Raw genomic sequence first — 21096 nt, 5'->3', positions numbered from 1 at the left:
GATGAGAACATACTGGAATTCCTAGGAGCTTGAAACCCAGACAACTAATCTGATGACTCTTAGGTCAGACAGTAGGTGAAACAATAATCCAGAATTCATTTTCACAAAAGGAGTGTTTGTAAAAATAAAAATTTAAGACAAAACAATGAAAAAAATTTAAAATGAGGCAAGGAACTTGAATCACTAAAAATCAGGGAACAATCCATATGGAACATTAGCATTGCACCCCAAAATGTACTCTGTTGCCTAAAAGGTTTTTCCATCCAGAATGTGGGAGACCCCACACTTACCACAATATACCTAAATCAAAATGCCTAATTTCAATCACTCCAAGAGAAGTACTTGGGAAAGTTACAGAAAATTAGTACAGGAGCACATGTCTGTAATCCCAGTAACTCTGAAGACCCTGTCTCTCTCTCTCTCTCTCTCTCTCTCTCTCTCTCACATACACACACACACACACACACACTATAGAAAATAACTAAAAACTAGAAAGGCAGTAATGCTTTTAGTAGAATACTTTTTAAAGACCACTTAAATAAAAATCACAATCAATAATTGGAAAAAAGCTATATATTTCTTTATTTGCTGTCAGACAGAAAATAAACAGTTAACTACTACTATGTAGAAAACTACTTATCTTTGTGATTAAACATAAGCAAAAATGGCAAGAAAAAATAGTCTAATGACTTACCATTCTGAAGCAAACACCTGTATAAGAAAAAAGATAAATAGAAATGTCAGTTTATCTACCTTTTTTAAAACCTATATATTTCTGATCTTAACTCTCATGCATTAGTAAATGAAATTAATAAAATATTCAATATCTAAATGAACTCAAAGGATATTCTTCAAAATTATTTTCTTTTAAAATAGATGATTTTTGGGGGGAACTATGGTAATATTCTGAGACCCATGTATGATGAAATGCTGAATAATTATTCTATTTTAAAATGCTAAATAACAGAGAAAACAAAGGACACATCAGCAAGGAGCAAACCCAGTCTAGGAAGCAGCGCCACGAGCACACCGCTGCCAGCGTGGAACAGCCTGAGCCCAGCTGCTTCCCTTGGAGGGCTGGCAAACAAGAAATAGCCTTCCCTCCCCCACCCCACTCCACCCCCCTCCCCCACCATGGAAGAAACACAGGCTCTGATGATAGCTGTGGAGGTGAAATGCGATTGGATGCCTGCGGCACTTTAGTGTTTCACTAACATTTCAGGTCTAGGGCCTATGCATTCAGAGGGTAGTGGTAAGCAGTGTGACATCTAGGGGGAATCTCCTTCTGAGGGCTGCAGCCATTGCTGACTCCTTATGGTCTTGTTTTGGAAGTCCTATATATCATTTCCCTTGTTTTGTTGGATTGGGTTTTACTCTCTTTTGTTTGGTTTGGTTATGTCAAATCTAATTGCAGGAGCAGCTATTTCAAAGATAACAAGATACATTATGGTAGCAATTTTGGATTTACTATAGGCTTATTTTGAAGTCTTTTATCACATTCATTGTTTTGTTTTTATTGTTTCTATTCTATTCTGTTCTGTTTGATTTTTGCTATGTCCAAAGTTATCTGCAGCTATTTTGAAGACATCAAAAGGCATTATGGTAACTATTGTTGATTTTGTAATGTTTTAAGACCTGACCTCTTACACTGATTTGTTTTGATTTTGGTTTTATTCTGTTTTATCCTCTTTAAAATTAAAAAATAAAATAAAATCTTCATTATAAGATCAGTTGAGGACATTTGGCATTAAACTTACCTATCCTCAATCTTTAGAATTGCTTCTTTAAATGTAAGAACTAATTACCTCTAGGCATTTTGGTTAAGAGCAAGAATAAATGCCATGAACTAAATTCAAGTTTAAGTATAACACACTTTTTACAGTTTTATTTCTAGTTATAACTAAGAACCACTGAAGCAATATCATGATATGATATGCTTGACCATAACTGGGCTTCTGAAGCCCAGAATAAAAGTTAATTAAATGGAAATAATCCTTTGGATCTTTATAGTATACGTTATATTATATTCATACTTTTCATCACATATATTGGATAGTCTTATTGTGTTGGTTACGTTATCTTTGATAGACCAGGCTTCTTCATATTGGCCAACTATCATGGCTTCAGTTATCCACAAAGCTGTGGGAGCTCCAGTCTGTGGGGAATAAATCAAGAATGTGATAGGATTTCATATTCTGGTTTGTCTGGAACAAAACACTGATGCATACAGAACCTGCAGCACAATGAAAGAAGAGGCAAGCTGGTTTCAAATTATCAAGAATACATGTTTATGATTTGAAACCTATTATGGCCTGAAGAATGTCCTGCAAAGGCCTCACATGCTCTAAGGCAGGGCTTTTGGAAGATGACTGAACCATGGAAGTGATATGATTTGCTGTTAGGAGACAGTCTGGCAAAAGGAGCGGGTCACTGGGAGTGTGACCTAGAAGGATACATCTGCCCCATAGCTCCTGGCCACCTTGAAGTGAGCAGCTTTCCTCTACAGGGGACTCTTCTGCCGTGTTGTGTCCATGTTCAAGTCTGCTGAACATGAATTGAAAAAGGTGAAACATGAGCCAAAATAATCTCCTCCTCCCTTAAATTATGGGTGCTGTGTATTATGTCCCAGCATGAAAAAGCAAAACAGAATCTACCAGGAAGAAGAGGCCTTCTTACATGCCTCCTGCAAATAGCAGAAATGATCTTACACAACAGAGCTTATGTCATTTCTGCAAATTGAAAGGACTTTGATCCTGTGGGATAGGTATGTCCCAATCTGAGAGTTGGTTATGACAGGTCTAAGAAGCATCAGGAATATGTAACATGCAGAAATACAGAGCTTGTTCATACCTATTCCAACTTAATTTGATTCCCACATAGAATACACAGGAAATTTTCTTTGTAGTGCTCAAAAAAAAACTAAACAAATTATTAAATTTAAAGGATAAAAATAGCGATTAAAAATACCTTGGGAACAGAAAATTATGATAAATATTATTCATCAATAAAAAGGAGTAAACAATGGATACAATCAACAGCTGAATGAATCACATATATAAATTAAATGCATTGTGCTAAGCCAAAGTGGCTAGACTCAGAAAAGGTAGAATTATAGACTCAAAAGAGATTGGTACTTGTCAAAGCCTGGCAGGAAAGGAGAAAGCACTACAAAAAGAGGCATGAGGGAAATTTGGGAGATGATATAAATGTTCTCTATCTCTACTGTAGTGGTGGCTACAGAATATAAATTATACCTGGATTGAAAAAAATGGAAAATTAATTGGGAAGTCACAGGGCATAGACCAAATCACCTCTAAAAAGGCAAAAAGATATTGCTTCTACAGCTAACAATTCAGATTGGTTACAGGAATGTAGAAGATCAGTAGCTTAAGTATTTTTATAGCTTTGCAAGCAAGTTCATAATAAGGTTTCCTGATAGTATTAATATTTTAATGCCAAATGAATATGAAGAAAAAGAGCAATAAACAATAGAGACAGGATAGTATCAAAAATGGGACTGTTATAAGGCTATAAAGGTATTTCAAAAGATATCTTTTCCTAAACAGGAATGATGGGTGGAAAATACTGATCTGAAAGAGAATCAGAAAGGCACCCTGTTATACAGATGAAGGAAAAGATAGTGGTAGATATAAAGGGAATCAGTCAAAGAGTCAAGAAACCCCAGGTCAACCAAGCCATGTAGAAGAAATCAAATGGAGAGAAAAGGGGCAGAGCTGTTCAGAGAAGCTGCGCCGTCTTCTCATCATATGAATAAAGGAATCCCCGACCACATACACAGGCTGACAGTTCCGGCCAAGTCTATATTGTGCCTGTTTGCAGCACTATGTTTTACCATTATGAAAAGAGAAGTACATGAAACTGAAGCCAGAAAAAAATAGTCTCTTTCCTACTTAGAGAGGCCCTTGAACCAGCAGCATCTAGAAGTTTTGTTAAACTCAAATGCCCAGGCATCTCCTCAGACCTCTGGAAGTGGAAATTCTACAGTTACACTCCGAAAGTCTAGTTAACATGTTCTCCAAGGGATTCTCAAACCCACTACAGTTTAAAACCAGTGGCTTGCTCTATCTTGAAGGAAGATCTAGGTGAGATGAGAAAAAGGTTTATATTTCAGGTTAAGATTTGCATCATAAGACTTCTGGGAGACTATGGCAGATAGATAACAGCAGCTAATGGAGGCTTTCTGAGATAGCCAGCTTAGAATCCAGGAATGGTGTGGTGTGAGGAGTCCTAAGCAGAGGGAGATATACCCTGTCGACCCAGGAATGAACTAAGCTGAGAGAAACCAACTGCAAATGCAATCCTGGTGCTATAACCAGACAGATAAAATCTCAGCACCGAAGCTGGAACCCATGTGATTTGAATTTCCTGCTGCCACTGCTGCATCTGAAACTGCATGGCAGGGACAGAGATGCGAAAGCTCTAAGAGCAGGAATCAGCAAACGGAGTTGACAGCAGGACTGGCGGGGGCCCTGCATTGACCTGCAGTGAGTGAGAGAAGTGGGGACCCTTTCATAGACTAGGAGGCTCCAACAGAGGACATTCTGGGACCGGGCAGACTAGCCGGAACAGGATGCTGCAGTGACTTTAGTCACATATTCCCCTCCCAAGCGGGATTGGTGGGGAGTGCCTGGCCTGGGAGACACCGCTGACTAAGACCCAGTAGGCTAGTCCAAACAAGGTCCCAGCACTTGGTGGTGTACCCTAGCAGTGAAGCCTTCAGTAGGTTGACCTGGAGTGGTGGGCCCAGCAGAGGCTGCCCAGGTCTGTGTCTCCCTAGTACACTGCAGTGGGCGGGAACACCTAGCTGGCAGATTCAAACAAACTGTAACCAACAAAGAAAGAAACTGGGCCTCCTATATATGCTTGTATGGAAGTAACAAAAAGTATGGGAAGAGGGAGCAACAAGAAAGGGTCCTCAGCCCCCAATCCTGAGAACACTGATCCAAGAAAGGTAAATGCACAGGAGAATGAGGACAGAAAACATGCAATATCAGACATGGCAGGAATAGGCATAAAGCGATATCTCCAGAGCCTCATAGACGAGTTCAAAAGTAAAGTTTTTAACAACCTAAAGCAAGACATAAGTAGAATAGTTAGAGAAATGCTAAGCACTGCCCAAGAAAAAATAGATGGTGGAATGGAAGAACAGAAAAAAGGGGAGAATTGTTTGATGGAGAAAATAGAGAAAACATAGAATATGTGAAGCAGGTTCAAAGAGATTACCAGGAAACTAAAAACTCTATTGAAAGCTGGCATAACAGCTTGAAAGAAACTAAGGAAAGATTATCTGAACTGGAGGACAGATTTGTAATATGGGAGCATGAAATGAAAAACTTCTTTAAAATAACAAGAAAACAAACAGCAATAATACAAAGGCTTCAAGATGACAAGAGGATCTATAACTTAAGAATTAAGAACATAAAAGAAGAAGTAGGGACACAAACAAATGGACTACAAAGGCTATTCACAGAAATAATCCAGGAGAATTTCCCTAATTTAGCAAAGGTAAAGATACTCAGATGTATGAGGTACAGGACCCCAGCCACCTACAACCCAAACAGAGCTACACCCAGGCATATAATAATCAAAATTCCAGAAATCCAATATAAGAACAGAATATTAAAAGCCATCAGAGACAAGAAACAGATCACTTACAAGGGAACACCCATCAGAATTATAGCAGAATTCTCAGCACAAACTATCAAATCACGAAGAGTGTGGGGGAAAATAATTCAAGCTTTGAAAGGATATAATCTCCATCTAAGATTGATATATGCTGCACAATTGTCCCTAGAAATTGATGGAAAAACAAGGTGCTTCCAGGATAAAGAGGAACTAGGGGAATTTGCAACCACCTATTCAGCTCTACAGAGAATATGAAAGGACATTATAAAAAAAAGAAAAATACCAAGATTCCAGAAACAGTGGCAGAGAGGCCACAATGAATGGAGCAGAAAGCGAAATGAAGAAGACAAATTGATAACTAATGACAGAAAAAGAGCTCAACAGAAGTGAGGCAGAGAAGGTTGGATGGTAGGAACAGCTATTTTGGAGAAAAGAAGACATCATAATAGCTAGTAATGATTTAATATCATCTTGTTTTGAAGTCCCATCAAACTTTTGTTCTTCTGTCTTCATCGGTCTTAACATGTTGTATCTTATTGGATTTTACTATATGTCATAATATAAACAAAAACTTTTATAGACAAGGAGATTATACAGAAACCATTGTTCATTTTCTGTTAGTTGATTCTAAATACCCAGTCATTCTCTTGAATGGTTTTACATTGCCTTGATATGTTTGATGCTACAGTATACGAAGTTATACTCAAAGATTTCCAGGAAAGAGACACTATGGTAACTACTTTTATATCAGGATATCTTGTGGTGAAACACTATTTTGCTTAAATGGCTATGCTTTGACCTGCGCTGTTTTGTCCTCTTTTATCTCAATCTCCTTTTTTTATTATTTACTTTTTAATTTTTATCTTTTTAATTAAACGAAAAATAAAAATAGCAAGATATATTATAGTAACCCACTTTGATTTCCTATTAACTTGATTTGAAACCCTGTATTGCTCTCACCATCTTGTTTTGACTGATTTTCCTCTATGCTGTTTTGCTTGATACTACAAAGTTTGAGAGTATAGGCAACAACTGTGAAGACAATAAGATTCATTATGATGCCCATTATGGTTGACTATTATCTTCTTTTGAAGTCCTGTAATGTCTCCAATGTTTTGGTTGTATTGGTTTTGTTCTTTACTGTTTTGTTCAATTTTATTATAACTGATGATATAGGCAATTCTTTTTAAGATAGCAAGAGGCATTATGGTAACCATTATTGATCACCTTGTACTTTGGTTTTACATTATGTATTATGTTCATCCTATTGATTTGACTGACTCTGTTTTGTGATGTCACATTTGGTTTTACTCTCTTCAAAAAAAGTAATAAGAACTGTGGGAGTAATAAAACCCAAAATGTGTAATTGTCATTGTACAAAAGAGAGGAAAAGAAAGTGCTCTAAAGGATATAACTGCATGTATATTTAAGTGTATAAGACTGATAACCATATTACTGAGTTTTTGTTGGATCATTGAACAGAACTGTTTGCAGTCTCACTGTTTGAATGTCTACTCTATATGCTTTAATTTTGTAACTTGAACAATTATTTCTCAGATGACAATATGTAATCTATTAGTGATTTCCTACTGTTTATTTTTTCTGAAATTCTGTATAACTTGCACCCTTTTTCTGTTTTCTTTTCATTTTCTCCTTAAATAAAATTTTTTAAAAATATCACCTCAAAAAAAAAGATTTGAATCATAAGCTAGGCATATAACTCAGTGATAGAACATGTCTAACATGCACAAAGCCCTGCATTAGATTCCTAGCTTCACCGACAAAAAGTTGTATCACTAAAAGGAAAACCAAAGAGTATCTAGCTATCTGACACTTTTCCCCACTGATACAGTTCAAGCTGTTGATAACAAATCTTGTGCTTACATATCAATGTTGCCTCACCTGTTTTGAGTCAGTAGTACTACACAAAAGAAACCCCACGGTTTCCCCATGGTTGGAGTTTCTTAGGCAGCCTGACACTTACACTGCTCCTTACACCCTTAGGTCAGAAATCCTGGAGTGGCAAAGACGGAAGCTGACGCCTCACCTCAAACCCCAGTGAATACAATTCTTTCAACTTTTATGAATCTTGGAAGCCCTCTGGAAATCTATTCACTGATGGGAAAAAAGGGCCTTCAGTTTAAAGTGAAGGGCCTTGAGGAGTTTTATAACAGGCACTGAACACAGATACTCCACTAACTGCATGTCACTGGGTTAAGAAAATTATCTACAATCTATTGAAGGAATATTTTATTTTGTACACAGATATAATCTATGAATCACAAAATTAGAATTCAAAATTAGGCATTCTTTCATGTTCAAAATGATTTTTTGCCCTCAAACCTCATTAAAGACTTACTGAAAAATATTCAATTCTGCTCCAATTGTTTCTAGAATGGGTAGTAATGTTTTTTACATCTAAAGTTTCCTTAACCTTTCAACTAAATTACTGCAAGAAACTTTTTAACTGGCCTCCTTTCTTCTTCTGCTCATACAGTATATTCTTCATAAAGCAGCCAAGGAGGTATAATCCCACCTCGAAGCCCTCTAGTGGCTTCCCATGACACTCAAAAGGTGATTGGTGGGGTTGGGGATTTAGCTCAGGGGCATAATAAGCCCCTGCCTTGCAAGCCCGAGGTTGTGAGTTCAATCCTCTGTACCAATTAAAAAGAAAAATGCGACTGGCTAGCCATGCTCCCCATGCCTGCTCCTAACACCTCTGCCTCACCTCTGACCACTCCCTGCTCTACTCCGTTCCAGCCACGCACACTCGCCTCTGGGCCTCCTAAACATACCAAGTGTAGTCCCAATCTCGTGGCCTCTGCACTTACTGCTCCTGCAGCCAGAAACTCTGCTCCTGTGATCTCACATCTGACTTCTCATTATTTCTTATTTCTGCATAAATCTCATCTTATTAGAGAAATGTTTTCTAATTTATCTAAAATAGGAACATACCCCATGCTTCCTGCAGAAACAAACACATGCATACTTATGTTACCATAGAATATTCTGTATTTATTTAGAGTAATCTTCATTTCCTGACTTCACAGTAAACAGTAAGTTCCACAAGGGAGGACTTCTACTATTTTATTCATCCAAACCTAAACTATAGTTGCATGTACACTTGTTAAATAAATGCATAAAAGAAAAACCAGCTTGTGAATATTTAAGTGAAATATACATATAACCATATTGATTAGAATTCAAATTTATTTTCAAGTAACACTAAATGTACTGCCTTCAAAGTTCTAGATAAAAGCCAGTTGTGGTGACACACACCTGTAAACCCAGAACTCAGAGGTTAAGGCAGGAGGATTGCAAGTTTGAGCTCAGCATAGGAAATTTAGCAATGTAGCAAAACTTTGTTTTAAAATAAAACATAAAAAAAGAAATGGGAATATAACTCAGTATGAAATTCCTGGGTTTCATCCTCAGTACTGCAAAACAAAAAAAGACTTTTAGAAAGAACCTCTAGAATTCTATGTTGATTCTAGCAGAATTATACATAAAAATATATATAGTGAGTACAAAACCTATATAATTTATATACTTATATGTACTATATTTTATATTTACATGTACAACTATAAATGATAGCAACAGTCATTCTAGACTGATTTGTTTGTAATCCATGTAAATATTCATTTGATTTAAATGTTCAAAGTTTTAAAAATATTCAAAATTTTAAATTTAGAAGTAATTTTAAGTGTGAGGAGTAAGTATACACATATTTACATGTTTTTTCTTTCTTTTGGTGCTGGGATCAAACTCACAACCTCATGCTTGCCACATAAGCATTTATGCCATTGAGCTAAACTGCCACCCATATATTTAATTTTAAAAATCTCAAGATAGTAAAACTGCAGCATTCATTTCAATAAAAGAGATACAATTTTAAGCTCAGTTGATACTATCTGGTAAACTAGATAATACAAGTGTAATTCATTACTTTAGACAGTCCCAAGACTGAGATAAATCATATATGAAAGTTTCAATATATACTTAATATAAACTCAGTACACACGTTTTCAAATTTATTTACTATATGAATGCCTGTGTTAGACTGCTAGTTGTATACACAAAATCCACTTTCCATTGCTCTTTTCTAACAAAATTCTTTATTTTATTTAAAGAAGGACTAAACAAAACAGAAAATATGTAGGAATAATACATACATTCAGAGAAAAAAATAAACATTAAGAAATCACTAGTTGATGTTTACACATTGTTGTTTTACAAACAGTTGTTCAAGATACAAAAGTGGAACATGTAAAGTGGGAATTCAAAGAGCGAGACTACAAACAGTTCTGTTCAACCGTCCAACAAAAACTTAGAAATATGGTTATCAATTCTATAAACTTAAACACATATGGAGTTATCCATATCTTCAACTATGTTGACACTGAATAAACCTAAGCAGGCTAATATCACTCTGAACAAGGACTAATACTATTGCTGGGTTCACATTATGACACTCCAGGTATTTTAGTGGGTATTTTAGTGTCTCTTTTTCTTCAAAATATCTGTTCATTTCATCATGTGTCATAAGATCAGTTCTCATAAACTTAGATGCTACACAAGCATGAGTGTTAACATGTATTTTTATCCTTTCTACATTAGAGGGAGAAACAAAACAAAGCAAGACAAAACAAAACATATTCCTATGAATACATGAAATGAAAAAAACATATAAGACCATTGTACAAAGAGTTCTACCATGGTTCCTGTGTTGTCTGTTGCTGTCGCCAATAGAATTGGCTATCTCATTAGACATAGTATAATTGAATATATCAGTACACAACAGTATTAATAAAAACACAATTTTGTATATAGTATAGAACTTCAAAAACAGCAGTTATCAAACCAGAATGTGTATCCTAGAGTCTTGTCATCTTCAGTGTAGTTGCCTATACTCTCAGACTTGATACTATCAATCATATCAGTTTTGAATAAAATCTTCTCTGCCTCATTTCTGTTATGCTCTTTTTTTGCCATCACTTGTCTGCTTATCTTCTTCATTCTGTTTTCTGCTCCATGCATTGAGGCCTCTCTGCCACTGTTCCTGGAATCCTAATACTTTTCTCTCTCTCTAGAATGCCCTGCAATATTCTGTGTAGAGCTGGATTGGTGGTTGCGAATTTTCCAAGTTCCTCTTTGTCTTGGAAGCATCTTGTTTCTCCATTAATTTCTAGAGACAGTTTATCAGGGTATATCAATCTGGGATGGAGGTTATTTTCTTTCAGGGCTTATATCTCTCCAGGCTCTTCTTGTCTTGATGGTTTGTGTGGAGAAGTCTCCTCTTATTCTGATGGGCCTTCCTTTATAGGCAATCTGTTTCTTGACTCTAACAGCTTTTAATATTCTGTTCCTATATTGAATTCTGGAATCTTGATTATTATATGCCTGGGTGTAGCTCTGTTTTGGTTGTAGGTGGCTGGAGTTCTGTATGCCTCATGTATCAGAATATCATTTCCTTTTCCTGTGTTTGGGAAGTTTTCCTTAATTATTTCTGTGAATAACCTTTGTAGTTCCTTTGTTTGTACCCCTGCTTCTTCATTCACATTCTTTGTTCTCAAGTTATAGATCCTCTTGTCATATTCTAGTCTTTGTGTTGTTACTGCTTGTTTCCTTGTTATTTTTAAAAAGTATTCCTTTCATAATCTCACATTGCAAAATTGTCCTTCAGTTTGTATAATCTATTCTTCATTTCTGGCAAGCTGATTTGCCATCTTTCCATAGAGTTTTAAATTTCCTGGTGATCTCTTTGAATCTGTTCATGTATTCCATATTTTTTAATATTCTTCATCAAATTGTTCTCTCCTTTGTTTGAGTTCCTCCCTTCTCTCTGTGTCTGCTTGAGGGGTGCTTAGTATCTCTTTTGTTAATCTCCTTGTATCTTGCTTTACTTGGCTAAATATTTCACTTTTGAACTCGTCTATGAGGTCCCGAAGATATCTCCTTATGTCCCCTGGCACCATGTCTGATATTGCATGTTTGCTGTTCTCATTCTCCTTTGTGTTTACCTGTCCTGGGTCAATGTTCTTAGGGTTGGGGACTGGGGACTTTTTGTTGCTGCTTCCTCTTCTCATCTTTTTTGCTTCTTCTAGGAGGCCCCAGTTTCTTCTCTTTGTGAGCTAATATGCAAATGCAAGTTTGAGAAGCTACACTGAAATCCATTCTACATATTTCATCAAATCAGCCTTCTTATTTTCATCATACACCTGGACTCTGACTCTTTTGCTCTCAGAACATGTGAAGCACCCTGGCCCCAGCCTTATCACTTGGTAAGATGAACCTATGCTACCCTCAAGCCTTCCCTCTTTGAACACCCTGGATGAGACTCATGCAAGCAAAGACGGCCACAATCTGCCCAAGTGCCCACTCTAAACTTCAATGCGCTCTCATTATGATACTAAGAGCTCCAGCACAGGGCACATCTAATGCTTCTGTAAGCACATGTACACTGTGTATCATCTCATACCTGCATAGTCATGGTAAGCTCTGATTTGTCCACACACTCCTTTCTTTTTGGAAAAAAAAAGAAAGAAAAACTGTGAATGATTAATGACACTCTTTTGAGGCACTATAACAGTGAAATGTCTCTTTGTCAAGGCTCTGTGTAGCCAGCATCACTGTCTCTTTCCTGGGGTTGGGCTTCCTATGGTGGTCCACTGTGCTTCTCTTCTGGACTACATTTTCTCTCTCTCTCTCTCTTTCTCTCTCTCTCTCTCTCTCTCTCTCTCTCTCTCTCTGTTGTCTTAGTGAGACAGGATCTCACTTTGTAGCTCAGGCTGGTCTCAAACTCACAACGATCCTCCTGCCTCAGCCTCCTGAGTGCTGGGATTACAGGTGTAAACCACCACACCAAGCTTAGACTACATTTCCCTTTAGTGCCAATCTGTGTCTGGTCCCACCTCATATGCAGGTAAGGACCACACCAACTGGTGATAATAATGTGCTTCAGAGACCAGTTCAGTTCCCGAGTTTCCTGTTTAGGGCTGCTGCTGCCCCTCTTCACTTCAGATTATGGCTGACCCATGGTCATTTTAAAAAAATTTTGGCATCTCTGGGCATGGTGGTGCACACCTGTAATCCCAGCATATGGGAAACTGAGGCAGGAGGATCACCTCAAGTTTGAGGCCAATTTGGGCTAGGTAGTAAGTTCAAGACCAGCCTGAACTATACAGGGAAACCCTATCTTAAAAAAATTATTATGGCTTCATCCCACTCATGAATACCTATTACAATACAGAGTATATACTAGTTTGTCAGTCCACTAGTTACATCCTTATTTATATTGAAAGGCTCTGATTTCTCTGGCCCAGCTGGAGTTAGGAACCAGCAGGAAGAGAGTGGAAGCGATATGCTCCTGTGCTTCTGTTTAGATTCCCAGCACACTCTGATGAGGTGCAGTCATGTCACTCACATTGGACTATTCATGACAGTGCAAGGTGTTCCATGTAAGTGAATAACATCTACACACAGAGATTTGATCTGTCTTAACCCAATTGTGCTGCTACAACAAAACACTACAAATGCAACAAAACATAAACAAAACTCAAAAATTCTGCATCCCATAGGATAGACTCCCTGGTTCTGCTGTAGACTGCCTCCTAATGCTTTTGCCAGTGTCACTGGTAAGTAAACTGTGTGGACTTTAAACATGTTTTCAATAGTACATGTTTGCAGTGCACAGTGTTGTGTTCATAACACATCTGAATTCTTTTTATGTCCCCTTTCTCTCCTCTCTCTGTCTTTCGATTTTCTTTTTTTCTGTGACTATAAAGGTTTATGTAACCTCCTTCATAGTGGAATATGTCATTAGGGCATCTCGAATCTTTGTTCCAGGCCATGTCACTCATGTATGGTTCAGAGTAAATTGTTATTTTACATCAACAAAGCAAATGAACATGGGGTCCTTTAGGACCTACTTCTTTAACAAACCCATCCCTCTGTGTGTGTATGGGGGGGGGGGACTGAATCGAGGACGTTTGCACTGAGATATTTTAATTTGTTATTTTTAAAAAATTTTTATTTAAAGAAAAACTGAAAAAAAAACAGCAAATAGGTAGAAATAATACATATGTTAAGAGAAAAAAAATAAGCAGTAAGAAATCTCTAGTTGATGTTTACATATTGTGGTTTTACAAATAGTTGTTCATGATACAAAAACGGAACATGTAAAGTGAGAACTCAAACAGCGAGACTGTAAACAGTTCTGTTCAACTGTCCAACTAAAACTTAGTAACATGGTTGTCAGTCCTATACATTTAAACATGCATGCAGTTATCCATATCTTCATTTATGTTGAGATTAAACAAACTAAAGCATGTTAAAATCATTCTGAACAAAGAATATTAGTATTGCTAGATTTCACATCATGGCACTCCGTGATCAGCCCCGTGATCAGCCTCCGTGGGTACTGTAGTGTCTTTTTTAAAAAACTGAATTTAAAGAAAGACTAAACAAAACAGAAAATGGGTAGAAATAATACATAATTTCAAAGAAAAAAATAAACAGTGAGAAATCACTAGTTGATGATTACAGATTGTCCTCTTACAAATAGTTATTCAAGATACTAAAATGGAGCATATAAAGTCGGGATTCAAACAGTAAGATTGCAATCAGTTCTGCTCAACTATCCAACAAAAACTTAGAAATATGGTTATCAGTCCTATACACTTAAAACATACATGCAGTTATCCATATCTTCAATTATGTTGACACTGAATAAACCCAAGCAGGCTAATATCACTCTGAACAAAGAATAATAATATTGCTGGGTTTCACATTTTGACACTGCAGGATCAGCACTGGGTATTTTAGTGTCTCTCTTTCTTCAACGTATTTGTTCATTTCATCATATGTCATAAGATCAGTTCTCATAAACTATTTATAGATTCTACACATGCATGAGTCTTAACATGTGTTTCTATCCTTTCTATATTAGAGGGAGAAACAAAACAAAGCAAGACAAAACAAAACATATTCCTATAAACACATTAAACAAAAAAAAAAACCATATAAGACCATTGTACAAAGAGTTCTACCATAGTTACTGTGTTGTCTCTTGTTATCTTCAATAGTATTGGCTGTATCATCAGACATAGTATAATTGAATATATCAGTACATAACAGTATTAATAAAAACACAACTTTGTATATAGTATAGAACTTCAAAAACCAGCAGTTATCAAACCAGAATGTGTATCCTAGAGTCTTGTCATCTTCAGTGTAGTTGCCTATACTCTCAGACTTGATACTATCAATCATATCAGTTTTGAATAAAATCTTCTCTGCCTCATTTCTGTTATGCTCTTTTTTTGCCATCACTTGTCTGCTTATCTTCTTCATTCTGCTTTCTGCTCCATTCATGGAGTACTCTCTACCACTGTTCCTGGAACCCTAGTACTTTTCTCTCTCTCTCTAGAATGTCCTGCAGTATTCTCTGTAGAGTTGGTGGTTGAGAATTTCGCAAGTTCCTCTTTGTCTTGGAATCATCTTGTTTCTCCATTAATTTCTAGAGACAGTTTATCAGGGTATATCAATCTGGGCTGGAGGTTATTTTCTTTCAGGGCTTGGAATATTTCTCTCCAGGCTCTTCTTGACTTGATGGTTTATGTCAATAAGTTTGCCATTATTCTGATGGGCCTTCCTTTATAGGTAATGTTTCTTGTCTCTAACAGCTTTTACTATTCTGTTCCTATATTGAATTCTGGGATCTTGATTATTATATGCCTGGGTGTAGCTCTGTTTTGGTTGTAGGTGGCTGGAGTTCTGTATGCCTCATGTATCAGAATATCATTTCCTTTTCCTATGTTTGGGAAGTTTTCCTTAATTATTTCTGTGAATAACCTTGTAGTTGATTTGTTTGTATCCCTGCTTCTTCATTCACATTCTTTGTTCTCAAGTTATAGATCCTCTTGTCATCTTCTAGCCTTTGTATTGTTACTGATTGTTTCCTTGTTACATTTAAAAAGTTTTTCCTGTCATACTCCCACATTGCAAAACTGTCCTCCAGTTTGGATAATCTATCCTTGGTTTCTTTCAAGCAGATTTGCCAATTTCCATAGAGGTTTTAATTTCCTGGTAATCTTTTTGAATCTGTTCATATATTGTATATTTTTTTATATTCTTCATCAAATGGTTCTCTCCTTTGATTTTCTCCCTTCTTCCATCTGTGTCTGCTTGAAGGGTACTTAGCATCTCTTTTATTAATCTTTTTATATCTTGCTTTACTTGGCTAAATATTTCACTTTTGAACTCATCTATGAGGTCCCAAAGATATCTCTTTATGTTCACTAGTGCCATGTCTGATATTGGGTGTTTGCTGTTCTCATTCTCCTTTGTGTTTACCTGTCCTGGGCCAATGTTCTCAGGGTTGGGACCTGAGGACTTTTTGTTGTTGCTTCCTCTTCCCAACTTTTTTGTTTCTTTTAGGAGGTCCTAGTTTCTTTCTTTGTTAGTTACAATTCTTCTGAAGCATGCTGGCTAGATTACCCTTCACACTGCAGTGTGCTAGTGAGTTGCAAACAGGGGCCAGTATATGCTATCCTCTGGATCAGTCAAGCTGCTGTGGCCTGCACTGTATTACTATGTGTTGCCTCCCCTCCAGGTCAGTCAAGTTGCTGTGGCCTGCACTGTATTACTTTGCTCTGCCTCCCCTCAGGGTCAGTCAAACTTCTGAGGCTTCATTGGGTTAGTGTGGTTAGTGTGCGCCACCACTGTAGGGAATTGATTTCATATAACCTACTGGGTCTCAGCCAGGTCACATGACCCAGGCCTAGCTCACTCCACCATTCCCATTTGGGAAGGGAACAACTGACTGAAGTCACTGCTGCCTCTTGTACTTGCCAGTCCTGCTGGGTCCCAGAATGTCATCTGCCAGAGCCCTCCCTTCTATGGAATGGCTCCACTCCTGTCACTCACCACAGGTGGATGTAGGTAGCCTAACAGCTCAGTCCTCCATTCAGCTTGCCGACCCCCAAACTCAACGTAACTGCACCTGAGTTGAAGCAGCGGAACCTCGGATGGCTCAGGAAGTCACAGCAAGACCTCAGACGGTCGCGGTGGAACCTCGACAAGTCTCGGTGGGACCTCTGATGGTCAGCAAGCCGCCCACTGCGACAGGAACACTGAACCTTTGGCTGTTCTAATAATAGCATTGGGACTGTATGTTTGGTTGGTTCTTCTCTCCTTAATTTCTTCTTGGGATGAGAGAATTCATCTCCCTCTGTTTGGGGCGCCCCACGCTATATTATGCTGAATTCTAAGTTGACTATCTCAGGGAGCCTCTGTAGCCTGCTGTTATCTATCCACCATCTTTGCTCCTCTCCCCTTCTAACAAAATTCTGATTTTACCTTGGTGGTAGCAAGCTGCCCCTTGATATTTCCCTGTCTGCTTTATCTTAGGGGTGGTCAATGAGAGGGAAAACATTTGTTCAAGCTTTCAGTAAAGCTCTTTAACACGGACTGATTCATCCAGGGAACTGCATTTCTGTCCTTTCTGTTCTTGACTACAATGTGAATACAATAAAGAGAGTAGGCAGCCTTCAAACCATGAGGAAACGTCCAATGACAGCAGAGGCTTTGGCTCTGGCTTCTGAGGAGCTCTGGCATGCCTGGGGATGAGGGAGGAAGTATGAGAGACTCAAAGGGAATAGGAGTGGGTGTCCATTTAGGGAAGACGGAAGTGTTCCAGAATTAGTGCTAATGGTTGCAAAGCACTGTGAACACTAAAAAAAAAAAAAAAAAAAAAAAAAATCTCTGTATAAATACTGTTTATGAATTGTACCTCAATTCTGAAAAATGGTGTGCACACACACAAAGAAATGGAATGTAGAAAACAATGGTGATGATAGGGAGGATGTAGTCCTTCCTCTCTATATGTATAGAGCAAGATATATGGTTCTCTAGTTCTGCTTACCACATCTCCCTCTTGTTCCAAACCAAAAACACTGCAGTGCAGAGCATCTTGAAGAATTGAAGCAGAACTAAACAGATGAACCGTCCTTAACTTTCACAACTCATTTCTGGAGGAGGAAACTTCTTGCTCCCTAGAGAGTTCCTTCCATGAGGAGGAGCAGCGTTAGTATGACATTCCTGACCACCCTCTGCCTGACCCTTGACTCCTCCTCAGGGATGTGCAGTGACTCATCTAATAGGTAAGTTTAGAAGTAGAAGCATGCATAACCTCTTTCTGCCAGAAGAAGTTCCCCACAGGGTCATCCCTCTCTCCCCTGGAGCAGCCCTGCCTGTGCCTGGTTATGTATGATTCACTCTGGAGTCTAGATTATTAGAAGGCCCAGTTTCCTGTGCATATATGTCACATTGCCAAAACTCTGCTATACTTTTTATCTTCCTTGCCAATAGCTCTCATAATGACAATGGATGTTACTTACTGGCTCTCAAACAATCAACAACCTTAAGTCCTTCGAAGGAATATGTGGTCAAGAGGTTTTGGGACCTCCAGCCTATCAGTTTTCTGTGGAGCAGGGAATCCTGCAGAAATCAAATGCACAAAATTCTATAGCTCTTGGAATTTACCAGAATTATTCTGAGAGTCCTGGTCCCTATTCTGAAGCATACTATGCAACACAGAGACATCTATAGAAAAAGAAAAAGTGAACATGGAAACAAACTTTCTGAAGCTGTCAGAAGCTATCAGTAGTAGCTGAAACACAGCACTCTCAGGGCAGGGTCTCTGTTGAAGAAGATGCTTCCAGGGGCTTTCACAGCACCCTGTGCTACTTCTACCTCACTTGCTAAAGAGAAAGGAAGCTGAGCTGACACTGTGCTCCAGAAACTTCGACAGACATGAGCCTCCTCAGCCATGAATGACTGCTGTTCAGCCAAAGCTCCATCAGTTGTAATTGTCCCTCTTTTTGGAAAGATGGACCAGCGGAAAACAGGAGGAAAATATTTGCAAAGCAAATAAACTTCAAGTCTACAAAGAAATGTTGATATTAAAGACATCATATGATGACTTTTAAATGTCAGCCTCATTTAATGTCAGATAAGATTTTCGTACTGTGATGTATTCCTTCATTCTGGGACTGACTGCATATGCCAATTTTTAATGTAGGATGTGATCTAGTTGCTACCTTACAAGGCAGCCCTTAGGAATTTTAAACATCTTTTAACTGTTAGAAAATTGTTCCTCATGTGGAATAAAATCCTGTCTCAGTTAACCTTTCCCTGTGGTCCAGGGTCTGATTCCCTAGTGCCAGTACCACGGCATCTTCCAAACTGCTGAAACAGTCACTCCCAAGTACTTCATTTTAATGTGAGGCACGAGTCCCCACTAGAGCACAGTCCTGCAGGGGACATCAAAACAAGATACCAGCTTCAACTCTAAAATGCTCTCCTTACACCTAGTGAGAGGCACAAAGAATGACAGTGGAAAGTAGAACGAATAAAAGAAAGTAAAAATAAAAGGTGTAACAACTATACGTGAAATGCTACAGAAACAAAGAAGTGAAAGGGATTTAGAGTTAACCACATTTATATCCCTTCACTTTAAGTACTTAAATTTTGAATCTCTAATAGTTTTTCTCTTTTATCTAGCCATAAAAGGACAGATAAATTATATACTCTAAAATGTGTGACAGTCATTTAATAATTAATTTCAGTTTGTATTTCTAAGCAAACTTTAAGAAAATTGCTATCTAAACCAGGAGTGGAGTCCCATTTGTACAATCCCAGCACTCTGGAAAACCAAGGTGGGAGGATCTTAAATACAAACCCTGCACAGGCAACTCAACAACTTAGCAAAACCCTGTCCCAAAACAAAATACAAAAGCAGGCCTGAGGATGAAGCTTACTGTGAAGGCCCTGGTTCAATTCCCAGCACAAAAACCAATTAATTACTTGATTAATTTAAAAAATAAATACAAAAACTGGTATTTATTTGTTTGCTCTTTTTTTTTTTTTTTAACTTTTTAAGGGTACTAGGGATTGAACTCACGACCGCCTGCTTGCAAGGCAGGTGCTTATACTGCTGAGCTAAATCCCCAGCCCCCAAAACTGGTATTTATATCAGTACTCCAAAAGGCTATTCCAGACATCCGCCTCCCCACCCCGGCTGCACTTGGAGAACTGTGGAGCTTCCAACAAGTAGGCGGGCGCACGCTATCCCCAGAGCCCAGCCTATTTGGGGCACCTGCACCTCACCATTGGTGTGCAGAAGAGGGGCTGGGCGGATCTGGGGCGCCAGCATCCGCTTCCCCGTGTGTTTGGAGGACTGTGGATATCTCAGCAAGCAGAGGAGCATCGCAGGATCCAGAGGCCCCGTGGCCTGTGGTAAGTATTCAGCGCACTCTGCCTAAGCCCAGACTGTTCGGGACTCTCCAAGCTTCTGGGTGCAGTGAAGTGGATAAGTGGGTTGGAGGCATCTACATCTGCCTCCCCATCCCGGCTGCGCTTGGAGAACTATGGAGCTTCCAACAAGCAGATGAGCGCGCAGTGTCCCTGAAGCCCAGCTTCTCTGGAACTACAGAGTTCTAAAGAGTCAGAAGAGGGCCATTGGTCCTACAGACCCAGTGGCTTGGGGTAACGGGGTGCCAGAGTCTCAGGAGCTGCGAACATAGAAGGGAATTTCCAACAGACCTTGAGGAAGCTTTCAAATGACACTTGAAACACAGAAATATAGGAAAATGACAAAACGAAAGACCAAATTACAACCTCAAACCTCCAGCCCATCTCAAAAAACCCTAGGAGCAATGTATATAGAAGAAAATATATGCCATTCAACTCAAATATCGGACACAATAGCTACTGAAATTAACAAGCAACTCCAGGAAGCTTTGAAGAAATTCAAACTCGAAATAATCTCCCAGGTAAAAGAAGAAATGATAAAAGAAATGAAAGAGATTCTGAATATATCTAAACAAAACACAGTTAAAAAATTGGAGGAACTAAACAAAAAGATAGAATCCCTAGATGAGCAATATAAGAAACAAACAGAATACATAATACAGATGCACAGAGATACACAGGAAATAAAAAATTCCACTGAAAGTTGTAAAAACCACCTCAATGAAAGTGAAGATAGAATTTCAGACCTTGAAGACAGGATTGCAGCTAGTGAACAGGAAAGGAAAGATCTTTTAAAAATAACAAGGAATCAGGAAACAACAATTCAACAACTGCAAGACGATGCAAAGAAAAATAACATAAGAATGATAGGGATTAATGAAAAAGAAGGACACAATATAAAGGATGTCAAGAGGATATTTAGAGAAGTAATAGCTGAAAATTTCCCAAGCATGAGATCAGAAACCGACATCAGGATCAGTGAAGCATATAGAACTCCAAATAGCCATAACCAAAATAAAACTACACCCAGACATAAAATAATCACCATCCCAGAAATCCAACACAAGAATAGATTATTAAAAGCTGTCAGAGAGAAAAGACAGATCACTTATAAAGGAAAACCTATCAGAATCG

At 38.2% G+C, this 21096-nt stretch overlaps 1 protein-coding gene across 9 annotated transcripts in view; it reads right to left on the bottom strand.

Moving 5' to 3' along the window:
- Acyp2 (acylphosphatase 2) overlaps positions 1–21096 on the bottom strand; it is a 198371-nt gene that overhangs the window by 167811 nt on the left and 9464 nt on the right. For 8 of the 9 annotated variants that reach the window (XM_063229370.1, XM_063229373.1, XM_063229372.1 and 5 more), the window contains exon 2: positions 695–711. In XM_063229370.1, the coding sequence (XP_063085440.1) occupies positions 695–711 (17 nt within the window). Of the gene's footprint in view, positions 1–694; positions 712–1000; positions 1087–21096 lie in introns of those variants that run through there. The other variant, XM_023567274.2, reaches the window with a different exon arrangement.

The sequence above is a fragment of the Cavia porcellus genome, unplaced genomic scaffold (assembly GCF_034190915.1).
Source record: "Cavia porcellus strain 051 isolate PalLab524CR breed Dunkin Hartley unplaced genomic scaffold, mCavPor4.1 scaffold_18, whole genome shotgun sequence".
Classification (NCBI taxonomy): domain Eukaryota; kingdom Metazoa; phylum Chordata; class Mammalia; order Rodentia; family Caviidae; genus Cavia; species Cavia porcellus.
This window is presented reverse-complemented; position numbering and strand designations above follow the sequence as displayed.